At 41.0% G+C, this 22,882-nt stretch overlaps 2 protein-coding genes and 1 pseudogene across 2 annotated transcripts; 2 read left to right on the forward strand and 1 right to left on the reverse strand.

Moving 5' to 3' along the window:
* The first annotated feature begins 2,009 nt into the window (after positions 1–2,009).
* LOC140631450 (interferon-induced protein with tetratricopeptide repeats 1B-like) lies at positions 2,010–3,335 on the forward strand. Its single transcript, XM_072822842.1, has one exon. It carries the CDS (start codon positions 2,025–2,027, stop codon positions 3,318–3,320), a length of 1,296 nt encoding a protein of 431 aa, XP_072678943.1. The 5' UTR covers positions 2,010–2,024; the 3' UTR covers positions 3,321–3,335.
* An 8,286-nt stretch (positions 3,336–11,621) lies between these two features.
* LOC140632829 (U4 spliceosomal RNA) lies at positions 11,622–11,698 on the reverse strand (annotated as a pseudogene).
* Positions 11,699–12,092: 394 nt separating this feature from the next.
* LOC140631705 (interferon-induced protein with tetratricopeptide repeats 1-like) lies at positions 12,093–20,056 on the forward strand. The gene is made up of 2 exons (XM_072822896.1): positions 12,093–12,316; positions 17,352–20,056. The coding sequence occupies exons 1-2, from the start codon at positions 12,312–12,314 to the stop codon at positions 18,787–18,789; spliced, it is 1,443 nt and encodes a 480-aa protein (XP_072678997.1). The 5' UTR covers positions 12,093–12,311; the 3' UTR covers positions 18,790–20,056.
* Positions 20,057–22,882: the final 2,826 nt, after the last annotated feature.

Consider the following 22,882-nt stretch of genomic DNA (forward strand, 5'->3'; position numbering starts at 1 on the left):
TGCACACATACACACGCTCACATACTTTATTGGCCGTTTCCTCTCTCCTTGATGCTGTTCTGTCCTGTGAAGTTTGGGGGTCTGTTTATCCCAAGGAGCCACTTGGCAAGATTCCACAAACCTGATGAGCTGAGCTGGAGCCCCACAGAACCAGGACCACTGCCAGACTCATAGCAATCATGGGATACATAAACACTTCCTCTGTCTGACTGACATGTTGTCAATAGATATCAAAGAGGTGAAGGGGACTAAGGGGCACCGACTTCCAGTTATACAATAAATAAGTCAAAGAATATGAAGTACTGCATAGGAAATATAGTCAATTATATTTTAACAACTTTTTATGCTGACAAGTGGTAACTAGATTTATCGGGTGATTATTTTATAATGTATATAAATGTCAAATGACTATGTATTATACCTGAAACTAATATAATATTGCATGTTAACCATACCAATAAAAAAATAATGTTTATGCAAAATAATTTTATGCGCAAAAATTCCAAAGCCATACAACTGTCAGTACAAACAGCCTTTCTAACCTTTATGCCAGTACCTGCTTACATGATGGAGCTTTAACCTCCTGCACTCGGAGCACACAGCCCTAAACTATCTGAGATGGTATGCGTCTGGGAAAGTTCCTACCATCAGTTGATTCTGTCAAATGACAAGTCTCAGATGTGCTTCCTAATAACTCTAATGGCTTTTTCACTCCACATAAAACAATGTTTGGCTGATAGCCACTCTTCCCTTTAAGTGAACTTATGCTTCCACAGTGGGCCAGCTTAGCCCTAGTTTCCTTCCTTCTGCTCCCTGGGTAGTTCCACTCTCCTCCATACTCTCATTTTGCTTAGGGAATTTTACTGCCTACTTCTATCATCAAAGCATACTAAGGAGTGGAATTGGGATTCTCTATATTTGGGCAGTCTTGAGACATGCTGAGTTAGGACGAACACATGGATCCAAACCATATCCTGTGCTTATAAGATGTTAAGAGGGCCAGTACATCGTTCCGGGAATTAGGAATGGACAAATGTGGTCTACCACAAATTGCCTAAGTCCCTCCTTGGATGAGAGATACAAAGATGACTTTAACTCATCCAGAGAGGGATCTTGTATGATGTTCTTCTTAAGCACACACTTTTCCTTAAAAAAAAATTTATATTTGAATGCATAAAATAGATACATTTCATGTTTCATATTTCTTTTTTTGGATAATCCTTCCTGTTATATAACCTTCAACTTTAGAAATGTCAGGACACTTCTCTAGGTGCTGAAGCAAAATGTAGAAGTTCTCTGAAGAGAAAGAAGAGCCCCAGACATCTGGGAGCCAGCATGACACTAACAGCTAGGCTCTGGTGTTGCTGGACAGTGACCCACAGCAAGAACCTGTGTTTTTCTGTAGCACATTACATTAACACCAGATGAGGCCACCCTGACACCATGACAGATCAAGACAAAAACAAGGTCACTCCAAAAACAGATCTGAACAATCTGAACACAGACAAAAATATGAACGCTGTCCAGCTGGGTCCAAAAAATGGCCAAACACAAGGTGAAACTCTCTCCACTTTTCTTCTGACAGCATTAGGGGAACCACAATGTTGAGAGGGAGGTAGGAGGAGACAGGGGTTTTGCAGTGTTGAGGGAAGGGCTAAAATTAGTTTTACATTAGCATAATTAATATCTTTCAAGTTGTATTTTAGACAACACATAACCTACTTGTTGGCGCCATAAAGTGATTAGCATTTCCTTAAAGTTTTTATGTCAGTCTGTCCTAAATGACATTGACAACAGAAGCCAGAGGAGCAACAGATTCCTTCCAACAGGAAGGAAAGAACTCTGGGGATAGTATTTGACAATTCAAAGTGCTAGCTTCATTTCCATCAGACTGAATACTCTGAAAAATACAAATAATTGTTGTCTATTTTTTCAGTAACAAATCAAACAGGCATGTTATTGAAGAGAGCCTGGTTCAACTGAGATGTCACTTTGCATGGGAGTTGCTATTTGAAGACATTGAAATGCCTGATTTAGAAAACAGGATATTTTTCCTATTTTCTAAACAACCTACTGGCCTATGTGAAATATCTGAAAACCAGGAAGCCCTGGAAAGCCTGAAGGAAGCCGAGGACCTAATCCAGCAGGAACATGACATCCAATCAGATGTGAGAAGTCTGGTCACATGGGGCAACTATGCCTGGCTGTATTACCACATGGGCAGACTGGCAGAGGCCCAGGCTTACCTGGACAAGGTGGAAAACACTTGCATGAAGTTTGCAGCTCCCTCCTGCTATAGGATGGAGTGTCCCCAGATGGACGGCGAGGAGGGCTGGGCCTTGCTGAAATGTGGAAGGAAGAACTATGAACGGGCCAAGGCCTGCTTTGAGAAGGCTCTGGCAGAGGACCCTGAAAACCCTGAATTCAGCACCGGGTATGCAATCACCATGTACCGCCTAGACAGCCTTAACATGGCTACAGAGACTAGTGAGGCATTCTGCCTGCAGCCCCTAAAAGAGGCCATCAGGCTAAATCCAGAAGATGTGTATATTAAGGTTCTCCTTGCCCTGAAACTTCAGGACCTGGGACAAGAAGCTGACGGAGAAAAGTACATTGAGGAAGCACTGAACAACACATCCTCCCAGACCTATGTCTTTCGATATGCTGGCAAGTTTTACCGTAGGAAAGGCTGTCTGGATAAAGCTCTTCAGCTCCTAAAAATGGCCCAACAGGCAACACCCTCCTCTGCCTTCCTGCATCACCAGATAGGGCTTTGCTACAAGGCATTCACAATCAAAATAAAGAGAGCTGCAAACTGGCAGCGCAGAGGTCAGGATAGAGAAAATGTCCACAGACTGGTTCACTTGGCTATATATGAAATTGAAAAGGCTTTGATGTTAAGGCCCACATTTAAGTTTGCGTATATTGAACTGGCTGGCATGTATGCAGAAATAGGGCAATACACAAAGGCTGAGGACACTTTTCAGAAAGTGCTGTACATGAAGAACATTGACAATCATCTACAGCAACAGATTCATTACCATTATGGCCATTTCCAAGAACAGGACAAGAAATCTGCAGATAAAGCAGTCACCCATTACTTAAAAGGTCTCGAAATCAAAACAACCTCCCGCACCAGGGAAAAGATTCTTACTACCTTAGAGAAGTTGGCTAAAAGACGTGTTCATCAGAACGTACATATGGTGGAAAGTTTCAGCACCCTTGGGTTCATCCACAAGTTGAAAAGGGAAGGGAGCGAAGCCCTGGAGTGTTATGAGAAGGCTATTAGCCTGGTTGCTGACTTCAACAGGGTGATTTGAAATATAGGTCACTTTTATCTGTTCAATGTGTTCATAACTAAATATGATTAACATCTTTGCTGATTGCCACTTTCAGAAACACATAACATGTTGAAATACAAAACAGTTGATAAAACACATATTCAGCTGCCTGCTGAACCCCCTCTTTCTTTCCTTGCCGACCCCCCCCCCCACTTTCTTTCCCTTTCTATCCATGTGTCTATGAAAAGAGCATCCATTCTTCTAGAACACATCCCTGTACTCATTGGCCAAGGCTGATTACTGCTATTTAGGGCACCTACTACCTGCTGGACCAGTATGAGTCCTTTTCCCTACAGTTTTGCATTTGGAATGAGCAGCTTCCATCCTCACTCTAACTGGTGTTCTAAATAAAGGAGTCTTAAACAGGGATGATTTCAGCCCCTCCTAGGCCCACACTCCAGTCACATGCCAGCAGAGCTATGTGCACATACCCCTATGGCTTCAGAACTACACCCATAGGATGGATACACATTGGTCCAAAGACACTCCTGCTGCTTGGTTCTCACGTTCAGGACATGAATTTTTTGACATGACAGTGATCCTGAACCAAGAGTTCAGATTGCTCCTATAGACATGCATCGGGCATTGCTCCACACACACGCTGATCCTGGAGCTCATACCGGGTTATTTCTGCATATTTGTGCATACATATATTCTGTATTGAGAAAATACCTGACATTTGCTACCCACTCAGAATTTAAAAAGCATAGTAAACAGAAGACAAAAAAAGAGAAAGGATTTCTTTTTTTCATGGGGCCAGGGGCAGGGACCCACCAGATCTGAAAGCAAAGCAAATAAGCAAAGATAAGAAAGGAAAAAGAAGGGACTTCATGGGGTCACTACTGTGTCCTGCCCCAAGGCCCATTTCCCAAGGCCTTCCCACACCCAAGACCTGCTGGTCAGTGAGCCAAGTCTATATAACCTCATAGAAACTCGAACTTTTCTGTGTACATTAGTCCAGCCACTGGCAATCACAAAGGATCCCTGTGTTCCAGACATGTTGCTGGACATGTACTCATATCTAAGAAAAATTAAAATGTATTGGGGAAAGACAAATATGGGAAAAGCCTATTTAGGAGGTGCAATATAAAAGTGACAAAAATATTAATGCAGTTTTTAAGTGCTTGCTCTGTGGTGGGTGATGTAATCTCCCTTTTCTATCTAAAATATTTTCTCGGGGGATCCCTGGGTGGCTCAGCGGTTTGGTGCCTGCCTTTGGCCCAGGGCGTGATCCTGGAGTCCCGGGATTGAGTCCCGCATCGGGCTCCCAGCGTGGATCCTGCTTCTCCCTCCTCCTTTGTCTCTGCCTCTCTTTCTCTCTCTATGTCTATAATAAATAAATAAATAGGGATCCCTGGGTGGCGCAGTGGTTGGCCACCGGCTCCCGGTGCGTGGAGCCTGCTTCTCCCTTTGCCTGTGTCTGTGTCTCTGCCTGCCTCTCTCTCTCTCTGTTTGACTATCATAAATAAATAAAAATTAAAAAAAAGACCCTTGCTAAAAAAAAAAAAAAAAAAAAAAAAAAAAAGTGTTGAGTAGGGACTTACTTCAACAGGCCATGGAAATGTAAGGTTGGTTTCTCCCAGAGAGCTGGAACTGACCGGTGTGGAGGGACACAAAACATGTAAGTAGCGTCCATTTCAACCTCGTTGCTACTAAACCAAGAATGGATTTATTATATTTAGCCTACAAAAAACCACTAGAGCAGGAATATTGTCTTCTTCTTGTAAACAGCATGGACTGAAGTCATCCGGTTTATCAGCTAATTGTACTGACTGATTTCTTACACAACCACAAAAAGGAAAACTAATGGGTAGAAACCCAATGGATAAATAGATAGGATATGAAGCACATCTAGTAAAATGTGACTGTAGGATCTGGGTGGTGAGTAAACTAGTGTTTGTTGTAAAATTCTCTCAACTTTTCTCTGTTTGATGATGGTCAAAACAAAAGTGTTAGGATAAAAAGGTAAAAAAAAAGCCATATCTAAAAAGTAAACCAAATAAGGCAAATGAACCAAAATATAAATGGGCTAGAGGTTAAAACTACATAGAGATGAAATATTCCAAGTGATCTGTTTGAAGTGCCAGATGTTTATTTTCCCCACCCCTGGGACTTTGCACACACACACAACATGCACAGGCATCGGCACCAAGGGAGAAAGGGGCACCCCTGGCTCTCAGCCCTGGACCTCGTGGTGTGAGAGGGGAGAAGAGGATGGTTTTTCTCTCCTGCACTCATTAAGGACTGAGGGGATCCATGAGCAAACCCCATCCCTTTCACCTCTCAGCCCAGGACAAGCTGCCTTGGTAACATGTTACTGCTAACCTTGACAGTAAGTAGAGAAAGGAGATGCCTGTCCCAACCATCACAGGGTCAGGTGTAAGGGTAAAGAGGGGTATGGTTTGGATTAGGCCATGAAGGGGGGCTGCTGATGCCATCCAGAAGCCTATGCAGCCATGGGGGGCGATGGGGTGCACAGTGCTCGGGCCTCTGAGCTACTGTGTCCCTGGCTGAACAGGAAGGGTAGGGGAAGCAGATAGGGTGCAGTCATTGATTTTGCCCCCACTTTGGGCTTGAGGGAAGTACCACGCACAAGGAAGCCACCGCAGCAAGCTGACGTGCCCATCCTTCCTTTCCTGCACAGCCATCCAGAATCCAGCCACCAACCTTCATGATGGGCCAGGACTGAATGGGTCCAAACACTGGCCAGTCACTGAGTCTTTACACTACTGGGAACACCCTTCAGAATGGTGCCAGGTCCACCGACATTGGTAATTTGGTTTTATCCAATTCTGTACTCACCTGGAAACCCCATAAGGCACTGCACGCAGTCCTTACCCCTTGATTCCTGATGGTGAAGCTGTGGACGAAAAAGAATCTTCTGTCTCTCACCTCAGTTTTCTAGTCTCTCATCTCAACCACTTACTGTTCTCTCTCAATATGCTTCTTCTGTTTTTATTATTTTCAGGCCACATGTAAAAACATGGCTGACAACGGTACCAAATACCTATGTTACAGGCCTGACATGCCTCAGATTCAGCTTTCCAAGAAGTAAGTCTAATTGTCTCCTTTAAACAAATTTCTTTTTTTTTTTAAGATTTATTTATTTATGAGAGAGAGAGAGAGCACATGCAGGAGCAGGGGAAGGGGCAGAGGGAGAGGGAGAAGCAGACTCCCTACTGAGCAGGAAGCCCATTGTGGAGCTCAATTCTGGGAACCCAGGATCATGACCTGAGCAGATGCTTAAGCGATTGAGCCACCCAGGTGCCCCTTCTCTTAACAAATTTCAAGCTGAGGCTGTATAACAAACAAAGCTCTATTTCCCTAACGGAGCTCTAGTTGAGGACCCCTAGCAATTATAATTCTATTTGGTCACTGTTCACATTTCCCCCTTTTGATCAAGATCTTTCTTCAGGGGCACCTGGGTGCCTCAGTTAGTGAAGCATCTGCCTTCAGCTCAGGTCATAATCTCAGGGTCCTGGGATCAAGTCCTGCCTTGGCCTCCCTGCTCAGTGGGGAGTCTGCTTCACCCTGTGCCCCTCCCCCCTGCTTGTGCACATTCTCTCTCTCTCTGTCTCTCTCTCTGTCTCTCTCTCTCAAATGAATAAATAAAATCCTTAAAAAAAAAAGATCTTTCTTCAGAAAGTACCCATGGTCAATAAATTTTCTGAAAACATTGATGATTAATTTTATGTTTTGAATCCTCCATCACAGGAAGTTTCATTTAGGGTATGGCATGTCCCACATAGGAGAAAAAGAAGTGTATGCCAGTTGTTGTGCTAAGATATTGGCCACACTGGAGCAACAGGGAGGCTCAGGGAAGTGAATCTTGGGCATTGTCCTTAGCCAGATGTATTAGCAGACTAGATGAGCTAAGTTGCTCAGGTGGCAAGGCTTGGTCAATCATTTCCAGTCTCTGAATTACCATCACATTTTGGGAAGAAACGGCAAAAAGAAATAAATGCATGACACAAATAGTTTGAAGATGCTGAATAGGGCATACATATGATTAACAGCACAAAAATTTGCAATCCTGAGCATAAGAGAGTTCTGAGTCCAGTAGGAAGCCAGCTAAAAATAGGAGAAATTAAAATAAAATCATTTGGAAGTAAAGTGTGAATGTCTCTTTAAGGATTTAACTCATCTGACTAATGTAGGGGTTCTACTTCCACCTGTGAAGAAGTGTTTATCCATGTACAACATGAGGTGTTAGCAACAGCACAGACCCTTTCTTGAACTACATTAAACAGTCTAATGCTATTCTATAACTGAGGACCATGTGGGCTCAGGAATCTAGAGATTTTTGTTGGGTCTTAATGGTTCAGGTGGTGGAGTGAGCTCTTCTGTTAACAGTTCTGGGAAGGTTTTTCATCAGAGCTTCTAAGTCTGCCATGTGTATTCCAAGTCATGAATTTATGATTCCAAGGTATTGGTTAAGCTGATCTCCAGAATATCTGGCAGGAAGGTCACAGACTGCGGTATGACCACAACTGTTGTCTTCATATTAAAAAAGATCCTCATCAGTGTAATCATCTACTACTGATAAGGCCCTTCCCTTCTCCTTCTTGAGATTCAGGAGTAGTGGTTGTAGCCATTTTGAGAAAGCTAGGATAGCAAATGCCAAATAAACAATAACAACAACAAAAAAACAAAACAAGAAAAACATGTGCCACCGAGGCCTTTTCAGCTATCAAGACATTCCTAAGGCCAAGACTGGTGATCATATTCACACACAGAAACACAACCCTTAAGTGCATACATCAAACCAGACATGTTGACATATTTATAGAGTAATATAACAGGCAATAAAGGAAGGGTGCACTGAAGCCAGAGGTCAGTTTTGGGGAGTGGCCCACAAGTTACATTGAGTTGGCAAGCTTGAGGATGGAGGGCCATGGGAGGAGGGTTGGATATATGTAAAGACAGGGAAAGAACAATAGGTATACAGAAGCCTCTAAGATTTGGTTACCACCAGTGAAGAAGTCCTACTGAGAGTAAAACAGCAAAAATCATAAGAATTCCTACACAAAGAAAAATAGTCTCATCTCAGTGAGTTTAGGAATTTCCATTAAATTTTGACAGTTATGAAAGAGTTATTATACTGGTTTGGTCCTGACTCTTGGGAAAGTATATTTAGATGTCATCTGCTTCTTTTTCTGGGATGTGGTCAATTTGAGGTTTTCTTTTCTTTTTTTTTTTTAAGATTTTATTTATTTATTCATGAGAGACACAGAGAGAGGCAGAGACATAGACAGAGGGAGAAGCAGGCTCCATCCAGGTAGCCCGATGTAGGACTCAATCCCAGAACCCTGGGATCACACCCTGAGAAAGGCAGAAGAAGCTCAACCACTGAGCCCCCCAGGTGCCCCAGTTTAAGGTTTTCAATTGATTTGGTCATCCAGTTGGATGATGCAGTCTTTTTAGAATGAGAAACATGAAGCCATGATTTTGTGGCACTAGAGGGGGCAGGGTGAAGTCTTTGTGAAGATATTTTTTCCAATAACCACATGTCCAGGTTGGAAGCTATGATTTCAATGTTTTTGTCTCCTGGGAGCACACTGTGGGAAGGCTATTCCACCAAAGTAGGACTATCCTCTACAAATTTGATTAGGCTGTTGTGAAATTGAAGCATATCCCTGTTGTATCAGCTATGGATCAAAGGAAGCAAGGCAAGGTACACTGAGTGTCCTGATACAGTTAAATGAGAGAATAAGTCTCATTTAGTCTCATTTAGAATGTTAGAAATTTCTATAATTTACATTTAACATACACGTATAGATATAACATAAAGAAGGTTTAGCATTACTTTTTCTTTTTAAGTAGGATCTATGCCCAGTGTGGAGCCCAATGCATGACCTGAACTCATGATCCTGAGATCAATACCTGACCTTAATCAAGAGTCACATGTTTAATGAATTGAGCCACCCAGGTACCCCAGGATTACTCTTTATTTAACCCATTTAATTTAACGTATCAGATAAGACTAATTAATTTAATAGATCTTTGTAATGTTCCAGGGACCATCCTGAAAAAAAAATCCCAAAGTTTCTTCCAGGTCAAAAAGACTTTATTTATAATTTAATTTGGGGAGATTTATAAAGCATATCAGAAGTTTTGGACACTTGGCTAAATAGGACCACAGAAAATTATGAAACATACTTAGTTATCAATTTAATCAAGGCAACAAAAGGATTTCAAAGACAAATACAGAAAATGATATAGTTACAAAAGCCTTAGCTCTTTTTGAGGAGAGAAGACTTAAGTTTTTCAAAGTAATCGATGATGTGATAAAGATGAAACAGAATCTTTGCTTCCCAGGTAGATTACCTTAGCAATAAAGAAACTTTGCTTACAGTTTCTTATTAAGAGCAGACATATGGGGCACTTGGATGGCTCAGTCAGTTAAGCATCCGACTTTTGATTTCAGCTCAAGTCATCGGAGTCTCTGCTCAGTATAGAGTCTGCTAGAGGTTCTCTCTCTCCCGCTCCCTCTGCCCTTGCTCCTGCTCACCCGAGCTCTCTCTCTCTGTCTCTCAAATAAATAAAATTAAAAAAATAAAGAACAGACCATAACCCAAGAAAATGTTGTTTTCAGTAGTTTTATTTTTACATCTACTAATTAGATTTTTGAACTCTTAGAATTCCTATTTCCTAGTGTAAACTAAGAAAGCAGCAATTGTGGCCTGGAAAATTTATAAACACATTTCATAATTTCCAGAAGCTTAGTCCTCCTTATAATAATTTTAATCCTTTTGCAATAAAACCTGTTTATTAACAGGCCTAAATATATATAAAGTGTATAATATATCTATATATAATCTGTCTGTAAAAATTAAAAACCAAAATATATAGTCTATATATACACAATCTCTATAAAAATTAAAATTCAAAATATATAGAAAATCTATAGATATACAATCTCTCAGTAAAAATCAAATCCAAAAGAAAATAGACTTATATGCAGAGAGAATATATATTTAGTCTCCCTGTAAAAATTAAGTCAAGAGCAAATAAACTAATGCTTAGCAATGTCTCAGTGTATTATCTTATTAGGAAATGACCTAAATATTTAATGGCTAGCCATCATCTAATTTAACTCAGCAAACCTCCAAAGTTTTAAGTCACCAAAAAGATTTGGGAACACTATTTCTGAAGACATTACTATTGCTGGAAAGTTTATTTATAAACTTTATCTTACTTACACATCTCTTTAATTCACTTGTTCTTCATAATTATATTTAGATGACTTATGAACATTTCACAAAACATTAAACAGCTGTCCTATTTTGTCCTCTTTTGGCATAAAACCTGTTTATTAACAGGCCTAAATATATATAAAGTGTAAAATATATCTCTCTATATATAATCTGTAAAAATTAAAAACCAAAATATATAATCTATATATATACACAATCTCTATAAAAATTAAAATCCAAAATATATAGAAAGTCTATAGATATACATTCTCTCAGTAAAAATTAAAAACCAAAAGAAAATAGACATATACAGAGAGAATATATATTTAGTCTCCCTGTAAAAATTAAGTAAAAATTAAGACAAATTCTATAACAGAGGTAACAAGATCTTATATGATTAATAAAATCCAGGTAGAAAAAGTTGCTTATCTGGATTACATCTAATGCTGGTAACTCTGCAAACATGCCTGTTTTAATTAAACCAACACACTTCAATTAACTTTTATTTATTAAAGATTAACCTAGGGCATGTGATCTTGAAACTTATTTGAAATAGTTGCTATTATAATTTTGAGAATTGTTATAAATACTAAATCTATATAAGTACTTCATGTTCTTTTTAAAAAAGATTTCTTTATTTATATATTTATTTATTTTGTGAGAGAGCGAGAGAACGTGAGCAGGAGGGCCAGAGGAAGGAAAGAGAATCTCAAGCAGATTCCCTGAGAGCTTGGAGCCTGATATGGGACTCAATCTCACCACACTGAGATCACGACCTTGGCCAAAACCAAGAGTCAGTTGCTTACCCGACTACACCACCAAAGCACCCCAGCCCTTACTATTCTTTAAGCCGATTAAACAGGGCCACTGGCATCTAGGGAACTGGACAGTGCTCCTGCACATCTATGAGAGTCATATCTGACAAACAAGAACACTTTAGACCACTAGCATAGAGAGCATTAAAAGCACTGTCATTAAAGCCTATAACGTGTTCTGTTTGAAGTCTCAAGATGCTAGCACAGCCTTTTTCTCTGTGCCAGTGAACAAGGAAGAGGTTATAGGCTCTTACTGTCATTGGCCATTCTCAGGAAGGGTTTCAGTTAGCAATAATCGTGCCTCAGATTAACCTCATTGGCTACGATACTGCCACTGCGCAAAGCTCATTCTCAGGAAGTGTATGCAAGACAAAGGCAAAGAAGAATTAGTGAAACACAACTTCTCAGATATTAGCAGCAAATCTGGGTTCAGACTCCAGTTTAGAAATATATGCATCATTTTATTTATGAAAGGAACACCTTCTGTTTCCAGATGAGCAAACAGAAGCACAAATCTGGGGCTTGAGCTTGGCAAGTTCACACAAGCCAGTATTCACCAGCACTGGCTCCAAGCTCAGTGGACTCTGGACACCTGGCAACACCCCATCACCAGCTCTCCGTGAGGTCATTCAGAGCCTGAGAAAGGAAGTAGCCCATCAGTGAAACTGCTTTCACCAGCCTCTTAACAGTCTCCCAAAGGGAACACAGAAAGCAATCCCTGTTTCATTTTCCTCAAGCTGGAACCTTGCTAACTAGTTTCAGTTTCCACTTTCGTTTTTATCTTGGTTTCCAGTTTAACTTGGTAAAAACACGCCCATAGGTTACATCATTAACTCTTTCTCTTATAAACCCCTTTGTTGGGGCCAAGTCCTTTGCACATCCTCCAGACTGGCTGGATCTCAGAGGAGCCCATCAGCTCAGCAAAACACTGCAGAACCGCTGTCTAATTCACAGCAGCCATGAGGTAAGGATTTCTCTACCTCTCTACCTTTCTGTCTAAAGTTTTGGAAAAAATGTTAAACAATACTACCTCAAGAGACTTAGTTTCAGTGATGTCAAGTTTCCTTACTCTTCAATTTGAGCACCTGCTTATGGATGGAGTGTTCATTAATTCACGCATTTTCATTTTTGTTAGCATCAGCCTGAGGAAGCTGACCTCAGAATAAAGCCCAAAGAAGCAGAGGGATGCAGGAAAAGAGTTTTCTAGGAAGGGAGAAAATGACCCCCAGTCTCTGACATTCTTTTCCCTAAATTTCCTGTCTGACCTGGGGAATGAATGGACATTGGTCTAGAAGGAGACTTTGCTTTTTGCTGACTCTTCACTGTGGGGGAAAAGTGGGACCCATAGAGCTGGAGGAGCCACAGTACTGGGTTCTCTCAGATTCTTGAGGAAAATGTGGTGGCAGAAGCTCACTGCCAACAAGGACAACAAGACCTTTCTCTGTAGGCTTCTGGTCTCACTGTCTCTACCACTGGGCGCCCATGTCAGGTCTTCCCAATCTGACTGGATGTAAGATTAGCAGATTACTTCTCCCCTAGGGAAGCCAGGGGTCTGCAGATCTTGATATCCTCTTGGCCGCCGGGCTTGGCCAGAGTCATGCACTTGGGAACATCCACATCTTCCTTAACTAGGGGCCCTAATGTGGGAATTTCTATATTGTCTAAACTGAATCTTGATTGAAACCACCCTTGATATCAACAGACTGAAAAACAACTAATTAATATTGACTTTCAAATTTACCCCCGGTGCTCCAGTGGACAAAATTTTGAAGGGACAAAAGTCCCAGAAAATGCATAATTACACACCTATGATCAACCCTCCTCCCTGGTCCATAGACAGATGGAATGGTTTATCACTGATAAAGAAAACAATAATTAATAATAATCATCTTATAAAAGTAGCTATCACTTCCTCAATGCTTATTGAATGCCAGCCTGGCTTCTAAAAGTATTGTGTAAATTCTTATAGTTAACCCTTAAAAGACAGCAATGAGGCAGGTACTCAAATCATACTGATTTTGCAATAGTGAATCTTAGATTTAGAAACATTAGGGATCACACAAATAGTAAATAAAGAGCTGACACATGAGCCAGAGTCTCTATTGAGTGATGCTTTATTTAACCTTTAAACCAATGTTTCTTTATTTTTTAAAGATTTGTTTATATTAGAGAGGTGGGGGGAGGGGCAGAGAGCAAGAGATAATCTCAAGTAGACTCCCAGTGGAGTGTGGAGCCCAGCATAGGGCTCCATCCCAGGACCTAGATCATGACCTGAGCCCAAACCAAGAGTCAGACACTTAACTGACTGAGCCCAACAGGTGCCCAAAGCCAATGTTTCTTAAAGTATACCAGTGGGGAGTTCATGAGATCATTTCAGACTGCATACTAATTAGTTTTTGTTTTAATGCTTTTGTGTTTATTTCAACAAGTACTAGAGGAAAAAAAATATATCATTTTTAGAATTTCTGTTCAGGTTAGCAGTATGATATTTTATTGTGATAACATATATGTATGATAAAATTAGCCATTTTAACTACTTTCAAGTATACAATTTCATGGAATTTAGTACATTCACAATGCTATCCAACCATTGCCAGTATCTACTTCAAGAATATTGCCATCACTCTGAGAAGACAGCCCGGCCCTTATAGCAGTCACTCTCCACTCATCCTTCACCCAGGCTCCGGCAACCATTAGTCTGCTTTCTCTCTAGGGATTTGCCTACTGTGGATTCTCATCTAAAAGGAAGCATGCAAGAATTGATGTTTTGTGGCTGCCTTATTTCATTCAGCATAGTCTTCAAGGTTCATCCATGTTGTCATGTTGTAGCAGGGGTGAAAATGTCCTTCCATGTTCGGGCTGAATAATATTCCATGGTATGCATATTCCACGTTGTGTATCCATTCATCCCTTTGCCATTTGGGTTGCTCCCACCTTTTGACTATTATGAACAATGCTGCTATGAATAGAAGTATGTAAATATCTGTTCGAGTCTCTGCTTTCATTTATTTGGGGTATATACCCCAAAGTGGCACTGCTAAATCATATAACAATTCTATTTAATTTTTTGAAGAGTCATCACCATGCTACATAGCAACTACCCCATTTTACATTCCCAGTACTAATGCGTAACAGTTCTAATTTTTCCACATCCTCGTCAACACTTGTTTTTTCTGTTTTGCTGTTAGTAGCCATCCTAATGGGTTCCATACCCATTAGCTCATTCATACCCAGTAGCTCATTAGGTTTCCACTTTGCATTTCATTAGCGATTGGTGATGTTGAGGATCTTGCATGTGCTTGAAGCCATCTGTGTATCTTTAATGGAGACATATCTGTCTTTTGCCCATTTTTCAGTCAGTTGTGTTTTTTTAATTAAAGATTGATTGATTATTTATTTGAGAGAGAGAAAGAGTGTGTGAGTAGAGGGAGGGGTAGAGGGACATGGAGAGAGAGAGAATCTCAAGCAGACTCTTAGATGAGCAGAGAGTGCGATTTGGGGCTCGATCCCTGGGACCCTGAGATCATGACCTAGCTGAAGGCAGATGCTTAACTGACTGAGCCATGCAGGCACCCCCAAACACCATTTGTTGAAACACCTTTCCCCACTAAATGGTCTTGGCACATGTGTCAAAAATCATTTGGCCTCTGTTATTGACTTAATTGTGTCCCCTAGTCATCTGTGGAATCTCTTACTCCTGCTGTGACTGTATTTAGAGTTAGAGCCTATAAGGAAGTCCTAAGGGTTAACTGAGGTCATAAGGGTGGGGTTTTCTCTGAAAGGGCTGGCTGATATCCTTGAAAGCAGAGGAAGTGAACTCATTCTCAATCTGTGCTCCACAGAGTAAAAGTCATGGGGTGCCAGCAAGGGCCCTTATCAGGAAACAGATCAGTGGGCACCTCGATTCAGGACTTACAGCCTCCAACTGTGAGAAATTAAATGTCCTCTGCTTAAGCCACCAAATCTGTGATACATCATTATGGTAGCCCTAGAAGCTAATGCAACCAGATATGCGAGTGTTTATTTCTAGGCTCTCTATTCTGTTCCACTAATCAATATGTCTGTCTTTATCCCTATACTACACTGTTTGCATTATTGGTAGCTTTGTAGTAAGTTTTGAAATCCAAAAGTATGAGACCTCCAACTTAGTTCCTTTTCAAGATCATTTTGGTTTTTCGAGACCCCTTGAGATTCTATCAGAATTTTAGATGGATTTTTCGTTCCTACAAGAAATGGTTCCTACCATTGAGATGTTGATAGCAACTGCACGTAATCTGTAGATTGCTTTGGATGGCCTTGACATCTGAACAATATTAAAGCTTCCAGGCCATGAACATAGGATGCCCTTTACTTTATTTTTTTTTCTTAACTTTTTTCAGCAATGATCTGTAGTTTCCTATGTACAAAACTTTCACCTCCTCAGTTGACTTTATTCTTAAGGATTTTATTCCTTTTGATGCTATATTTAAGGAATTGCTTTTTAGATTTTTCATTGTTAGAAATACAAATGATTTTTACATGTTGATTTTGCAATTCTGCTGAAATCATTTCGTAGTTCTAACAGTTTTTCTGTGGAATGTTTACGATGTTCTATGCACAAAATCATAACATTTGTAAACAGATTCATTTTACTTCCTCCTTTTCAACTTAGAATGTGTTTTATTTCTTTTCTTGATCAATTGCTCCAGCTAGGATTTCCAGTCCTATGTTGAAGAGAAGTGGCAAACATGAGCATCCTTGCCTTATTCCTGATTTTATTTTATTTTTTTTAAGATTTTATTTATTTATTCATGAGAGACACAGAGAGAGAGAGAGGCACAGACACAGGCAGAGGGAAAAGCAGGCTCCATGCAGGGAGCCTGACATGGGACTTGATCCCAGGTCTCCAGGATCACGCCCTGGGCCTGAGGCAGGCGCTAAACTGGTGAGCCACCCAGGGATCCCCTTATTCCTGATTTTAATGGAGAAGCTTTCAGTTTATCACCATTGAGAGTGATGCTAGCTATGGAATTTCAATATATGGCTGTGCACAGCCATGCCATGGAATATTATTCCCCAGTAAAAAGCAATGAACCATTGATACACTCAACAGCTTGAATGGTTGTCAGGAGCATTGTGATGAGTGAGAAAGAGGCAATCTCAAAATGTCACATACTTTATCATTCCGGTATACCACTTTCTTGAAGTGACAAGAATTATAGTGATGAAAACAAGTTAACAGAGGCTAGAGATGTTTGCTGAGGAGCAGGGAGGGCCACAGGTGTGATTCTGAAGGAAAAGTGTGAGGGAGATGTTTGCGATGATAAAGTAGTTCTGCATCTTGATTGAGGTGATGGTTCCATGGATTTACTCCCATGATGAAATGACACAGAATTGACACATCTTGTCCCAATGTCAGCATTGACATTACTGAACTGTCATTCTGTAAGGTATAATCACTGAGGGAAACTTAAACTGGACCTCTGTGCAAATATCTGCAAATATCAGTGAATCTACAACTATTTCCAAATCATAAGTAGGGGAAAACACTTGGTTGTACAAATATCATCTCCTTTAGGTGGTCTTAATTTGTTGCAAAAGCTACAGACTAAGGTCCTGAAATGAATAATATTTCCTAAGGTTCCACATTTCTGACCTGATTACAGATACAGGAACACAGGACACTCTTATAGCATCTAATATGTATGTTCTAAGAGCTTTACAGAAACAGGCTTATTTATTTTCACCCAACTCCAGACTCCAGTGTGGTGAGTCTATCACTATCCCCATCTTACAGATGAGACTGAGGCACAGAGGGGTGACTTGGGGGAAAGTGGGGAAGCCGGTGTATGGGACTGAGAAAAGTGATTCAAAATCCGTGTAGATCTTAAGGACTTTAAGGAAAATCAAAGCATGTGTGCCTATCCAAGGCTCAGTTCTAAAAAAGGAGGTGCTTTTATCTGCTTCTTTCTGTGGGTTGTTCCTCATTCAACAAAGAAAATCTGTTTTCATTTTTATAGTAAGAATATGGATGAGATCAAAGATAAGCTGGACCAGCTAAGATGTCACTTTACATGGGAGCTGCTATTTGAAGACACTGAAATGCCTGATTTAGAAAACAGGATCTTGGATGAGATTGAGTTCCTAGACACCAAATACAAGGCAGGAATCCACAACCTACTGGCCTATGTGAAACATCTGAAGGGCCAAAACCAGGAAGCCCTGGAAAGCCTGAAGGAAGCCGAGGACCTAATCCAGCAGGAACATGACATCCAATCAGATGTGAGAAGTCTGGTCACATGGGGCAACTATGCCTGGCTGTATTACCACATGGGCAGACTGGCAGAGGCCCAGGCTTACCTGGACAAGGTGGAAAACACTTGCATGAAGTTTGCAGCTCCCTCCTGCTATAGGATGGAGTGTCCCCAGATGGACGGCGAGGAGGGCTGGGCCTTGCTGAAATGTGGAAGGAAGAACTATGAACGGGCCAAGGCCTGCTTTGAGAAGGCTCTGGCAGAGGACCCTGAAAACCCTGAATTCAGCACCGGGTATGCAATCACCATGTACCGCCTAGACAGCCTTAACATGGCTACAGAGACTAGTGAGGCATTCTGCCTGCAGCCCCTAAAAGAGGCCATCAGGCTAAATCCAGAAGATGTGTATATTAAGGTTCTCCTTGCCCTGAAACTTCAGGACCTGGGACAAGAAGCTGACGGAGAAAAGTACATTGAGGAAGCACTGAACAACACATCCTCCCAGACCTATGTCTTTCGATATGCTGGCAAGTTTTACCGTAGGAAAGGCTGTCTGGATAAAGCTCTTCAGCTCCTAAAAATGGCCCAACAGGCAACACCCTCCTCTGCCTTCCTGCATCACCAGATAGGGCTTTGCTACAAGGCATTCACGATCAAAATAAAGAGAGCTGCAAACTGGCAGTGCAGAGGTCAGGATAGAGAAAATGTTGACAAGATGGTAAGATTAGCCATATTTCATTTTCAACTTGCTCTGGAACAAAAGCCCACATTTGACATTGCTTATATACACCTGGCAAGTATGTATATAGAGGCTGGCGACTACAGAAAAGCTGAAGACACTTATCAAAAAGTGTTCTCCTCGATATCCCTTGATGAAGAAAAACTACAAAAGATACATTTCCACTATGGTCAATTTCAGGAATATCAAAAGAAATCTGAGGTCAAGGCAATTATCCAATATTTAAAAGCAGTAAAAATAGAAAAGATGTCATTGACAAGGGAAAAAAGTATTAATGCTTTGGAGAAACTGGCTGTAAGGAAACTTAGTAGAAATGCATTGGATGTAGAAAGTTTGAGCATTCTTGGGTTCATCTACAAAGTCAAAGGAGAATTGAACAAAGCCCTGGAGTACTATGAGCAGGCCCTGCGGCTGGCTGCTGACTTTGAGAATACTGGGACAGGATTCCTAGGTGTGGAAATATAAACCACGTTCACATTTTATTTGATTTTAGGTAAACATGTCAACTCTAATCATCTAATCATTTTTTCAGCTTGCTACTTTAAGAAACATATTTAGTAATCCACCATAGCAATATAAATTTTTAACAATTATACTCAAACCTGATAAAATATTGGTTGTATTCAGAAAATAGTGAAACAAAATATATACATCTCTGTGTGTGAGAGTGAGAAGAAGCATTTCTCTATGAATGTTATATAGTAGAAAAACAGTTTTTTGAGTAGATTTGTAGCAAATGAAGCATTGGACTTTCATAAAATAAATGCTTAATTCATTTCACCAATAAATAGTTTTCAGCATTAGATAATGAATGTGGTGATATAGGGGAGGAAAAACTCTTTTTACTCTACCCATCATAGGTTCACTGGCCAGGACCCCATGATTAGACTGACATGGACAGATTAACAAGAGAAAAACAGAGGCTTATTAACACATGCATCGCACATACACATGGGAGTGCCCTGTAATGAGTAACTCAAGGGGTGGTTAGAACTTGGACTTACATAGAAATTAATATTACATTTAGAGAAGGTATAAGAAAAGGAAGGGGGGACCCCTGGGTGGCTCAGTGGTTGAGTGTCTGTCTTTGGCTCAGGGCATGATCCTGGGGTCCTGGGATGGAGTCCCACATCAAGCTCCCCGCATCAAGCTCCCCGCAGGGAAACTGCTTCTTCAGAGGAAGAACTCTGCCTGTGCTTCTGACTCTCTCTCTGTGTCTCTCATGAATAAATAAATAAAATCTAAAAGAAAAAAAAGGAAGGGAACCTTGAGTTTCTATGTGGCAAACTCTAGGAAGGTAAATATGTGGGAGAGATTAATGGAAAATAAGAGCGAGTTAATAATGTTTGTCATGTAGATTTCTCTGGTAGTGACTCTGGGCTGATGGCTGGCATAGACTTGTCTATAGGAATTGAAGGGACCAAACTTTTTATCATTGAAGGGATCAGAGGTACATAGATGCAATCTTCCCTACTCACTTGTAACTAAAACCAGAGATATATTAGATCGAACAAAATGGCATCTCATAATACTTATGTTTGGGGAAGGAGGCCAGGTGGTGCTAAAATGAATCTGATCACTGCCAACTCTCTCAGAGTGAGAAATATTGAAGGTAAATAATTGTTGGATCATTGGTTGACTCTCAGCTAGGCAACTCTTCCCAGGTATGGCTACCCATCATTTGTCACCAGAAAACAGAGCTCATGTATGCAAAATAAATCTCTGGATTATGGATTGTGTTTTGTGAGGTGTGTTTGATGATCTGCAGAGACCATGGTGATTGGAGTGTCTTACAACTTAATACCATCTCTCTAACCCATCTCTGCCCTCTCTGAAACAGGCTTCTGCACCCTCAGGGCTCAGTAGCTCTAACCTTTTCAACAACCTGGATGTTTGTAGAGAAAGACAACAAGCAGCAAATCTGTAAAAAACAGATGCTTTTTGGTATTGAAAACACTATTGCCAAGCTTACACATGACCATCTCCAAGGCATTACCAAGAAATCTCTTTAAATTGACAGCTGACTTCCAGGAGCTTGCTATGGAAATGACTGGCAGAACCTCAGATGGTGCCCTTACTTAGAGCTCCCACCACTAAAAAATTTCTCCAAGTACCTAGGAAATGTCTCTTGTGTCCCCTAAATCAGGCTGGGCCACAGCTCCTGCCATTCACTGCTGTTAATACTTGAAGCCAGATCTTTGCTAACTGCTCTCTGCATACCCCTGCAAGCTCCAGTTCCTTGGGGACCCTCCTTGGCCATCGACATCTCCATTCTCATGGTGCCTGCATTGGGAAGGAAGGCCCCTTCCTCTAGCCTGCCCCAGCTTGAGTGACCTACCCTCAGTCTGAATCCACAGCTCTGTGGCTTGTCCTTAACCAGACCAAATGTGATAACAGCTGCCTCCACTCTGGAATCCCACGTTGAAGGGAGCAGGTCTTCTCTGACATTCCCCTGGCTAGCCACCATTTCACCTAGGTGTCCTTGTGAGTTCTAGGACCATCCTCAACTGCTCTTCGCCTCTGTTCAACTCTCCCTCTCCTACCTGAAATCCAGCTCCTGTCTCTCACAGGCTGTGTTGTGAGGACTAACACAAATGAATTCAAACACACGAGGGTATTACTTATAGCACTGATTCTCAAGGAGGGAGGGTGTGAGGGAAGAAGAGAACCTTGCCCCTGAGAGAGAGAAAGTTGCTTTTGGCAATGTCTGATTTTGTTTGTCACAGTTGCAGGATGCCACTACATCTAGTGGGGGTGGAAGGACGCTGCTTTGATATCTCACGTTGGGTTGCTCCCCACAATGCAGAATTATTCAGCCCAAATGTCAATAGTGCCAAAGTTGAGAATTTCTGCCCTATACCCATCGCTTAGAATAGTTTCCGAAGCAGAATTTAGATCAACTGCCATGTTTCACTTTCTATCTCCCTTTGTGCCTAGTTGCTATGTTTTACATATTGATTAGAATTTGAAAGACAATGCACTACTGATCTTTCCAAGAACTCACCCAATCTAATAGTCTGTGAAAAAAGATCAATATTCAAATTCCATCTAGTAATTTTGGCATGTTCAATACCCACTCAACAGCCAGGCTTTTGTTTCTTCTCAATCCTGAAAAGGTATCTTCTTTTAAAATTTTTACAGATGGTTTTTGTCTTTCTGAATTCGAATTCTTAAACAATATAAGTAGATAACCAGGATTTTTTTTCCTTTTATGTTCACCTCTGATTATTTAGTAGCTATCCATCTAAACCTTAATAAGCAAAGACAATCTCTTGGCCCAGATATGGTTAAGAGAAAGGAAGGGAAGAAGTAGGAATGGGCAGAAAACATAATCAACACACTGAAAACTTTTTCAAGCCCTGGGGTGCTATTGGATTTTTCTATATCTTTGGTAAGGAGAAAATTCTGGATTTACCCTCACCCACAACAAACTGTTCAGTACCTTTTCTAAAATGGCTTCCTGCTTAAGTTAAACATTACAATAGCCTTCAGGACTATGATATTACCTCTCTGGTCTCCTTTCTTATGACTTTTTCCCTGCTCTTAAGGCCACTCCAACTATGCCATCCCCGTAGGGCAAGTATACTCCTACCTCCTGGGGTTTGTACCTCGTCCTTCCCCTACCTGAACTTCCTTCCCTGGCCCTATAACCTCAGTGCTCACTCCTTCACCTGCTTCAGATCTTTACTCAAATGCCATTTACTCAGTGAAAACTATCCTCCTCAGCATATTAATAATGGAAAACACCCTGCACTGTAACCCTGACCATGCTTTTTCCCCACAGCACCATCTGCCGCACAATGCTTTATCTGATCTTTATTATTTTTATCTACTCCCTCTAGAAATTAATTCCATGAAAACATTTCTCATTGCTATATTGCCGGTGTTTGGCACAACACTTGGCTCTTAGCAGTTCAATATACTCTGTTGAATCAATGAATGAATGATCAAAGTTGAAGGGGACAAAAATTTTAGCATATGGGTATTTGGCATTTTCTGCTTAGACTCTCAACACCACCTCTATCTTCATTAGAAGCATATTAAATGGAACACCTGGGTGGCTCAGTGGTTGAGCACCTGCCTTTGGCTCAGGGCATGATCCCAGATTCCGGGATGGAGTCCCACTTTGGGCTTCCCTCGGTGAGCCTGCTTCTTCCTCTGCCTGTGTCTCTGCCTTTCTCTGTGTGTCTCTCATGAATAAAATAAAATCTTTTTAAGAAAGTGTATTAAACAAGGCACAGTTGGCAAGGGCACAGAAGGCGAGCAGTGTTATACAGCTCTAGATAGTTGTATAAATCTTTCAGCAAAGCCTTTCAGCACACAGCCATTAAATTTTATTTTATTTATTTATTTATTTATTTATTTATTTATTTATTTATTTATTTATTTATTTATGATAGGCACACAGTGAGAGAGAGAGAGAGGCAGAGACACAGGCAGAGGGAGAAGCAGGCTCCATGCACCGGGAGCCCGACGTGGGATTCGATCCCGGATCTCCAGGATCGCGCCCTGGGCCAAAGGCAGGCGCTAAACCGCTGCGCCACCCAGGGATCCCCAG

The sequence above is a fragment of the Canis lupus genome, chromosome 4 (assembly GCF_048164855.1).
Source record: "Canis lupus baileyi chromosome 4, mCanLup2.hap1, whole genome shotgun sequence".
NCBI classification, from domain to species: Eukaryota; Metazoa; Chordata; class Mammalia; order Carnivora; family Canidae; genus Canis; species Canis lupus.

Bases quoted from the DNA above. Each gene is read 5' to 3' on its own strand.
- LOC140631450 (XM_072822842.1), top strand. From the start codon at position 2,025: ATGCCTGATTTAGAAAACAGGATATTTTTCCTATTTTCTAAACAACCT.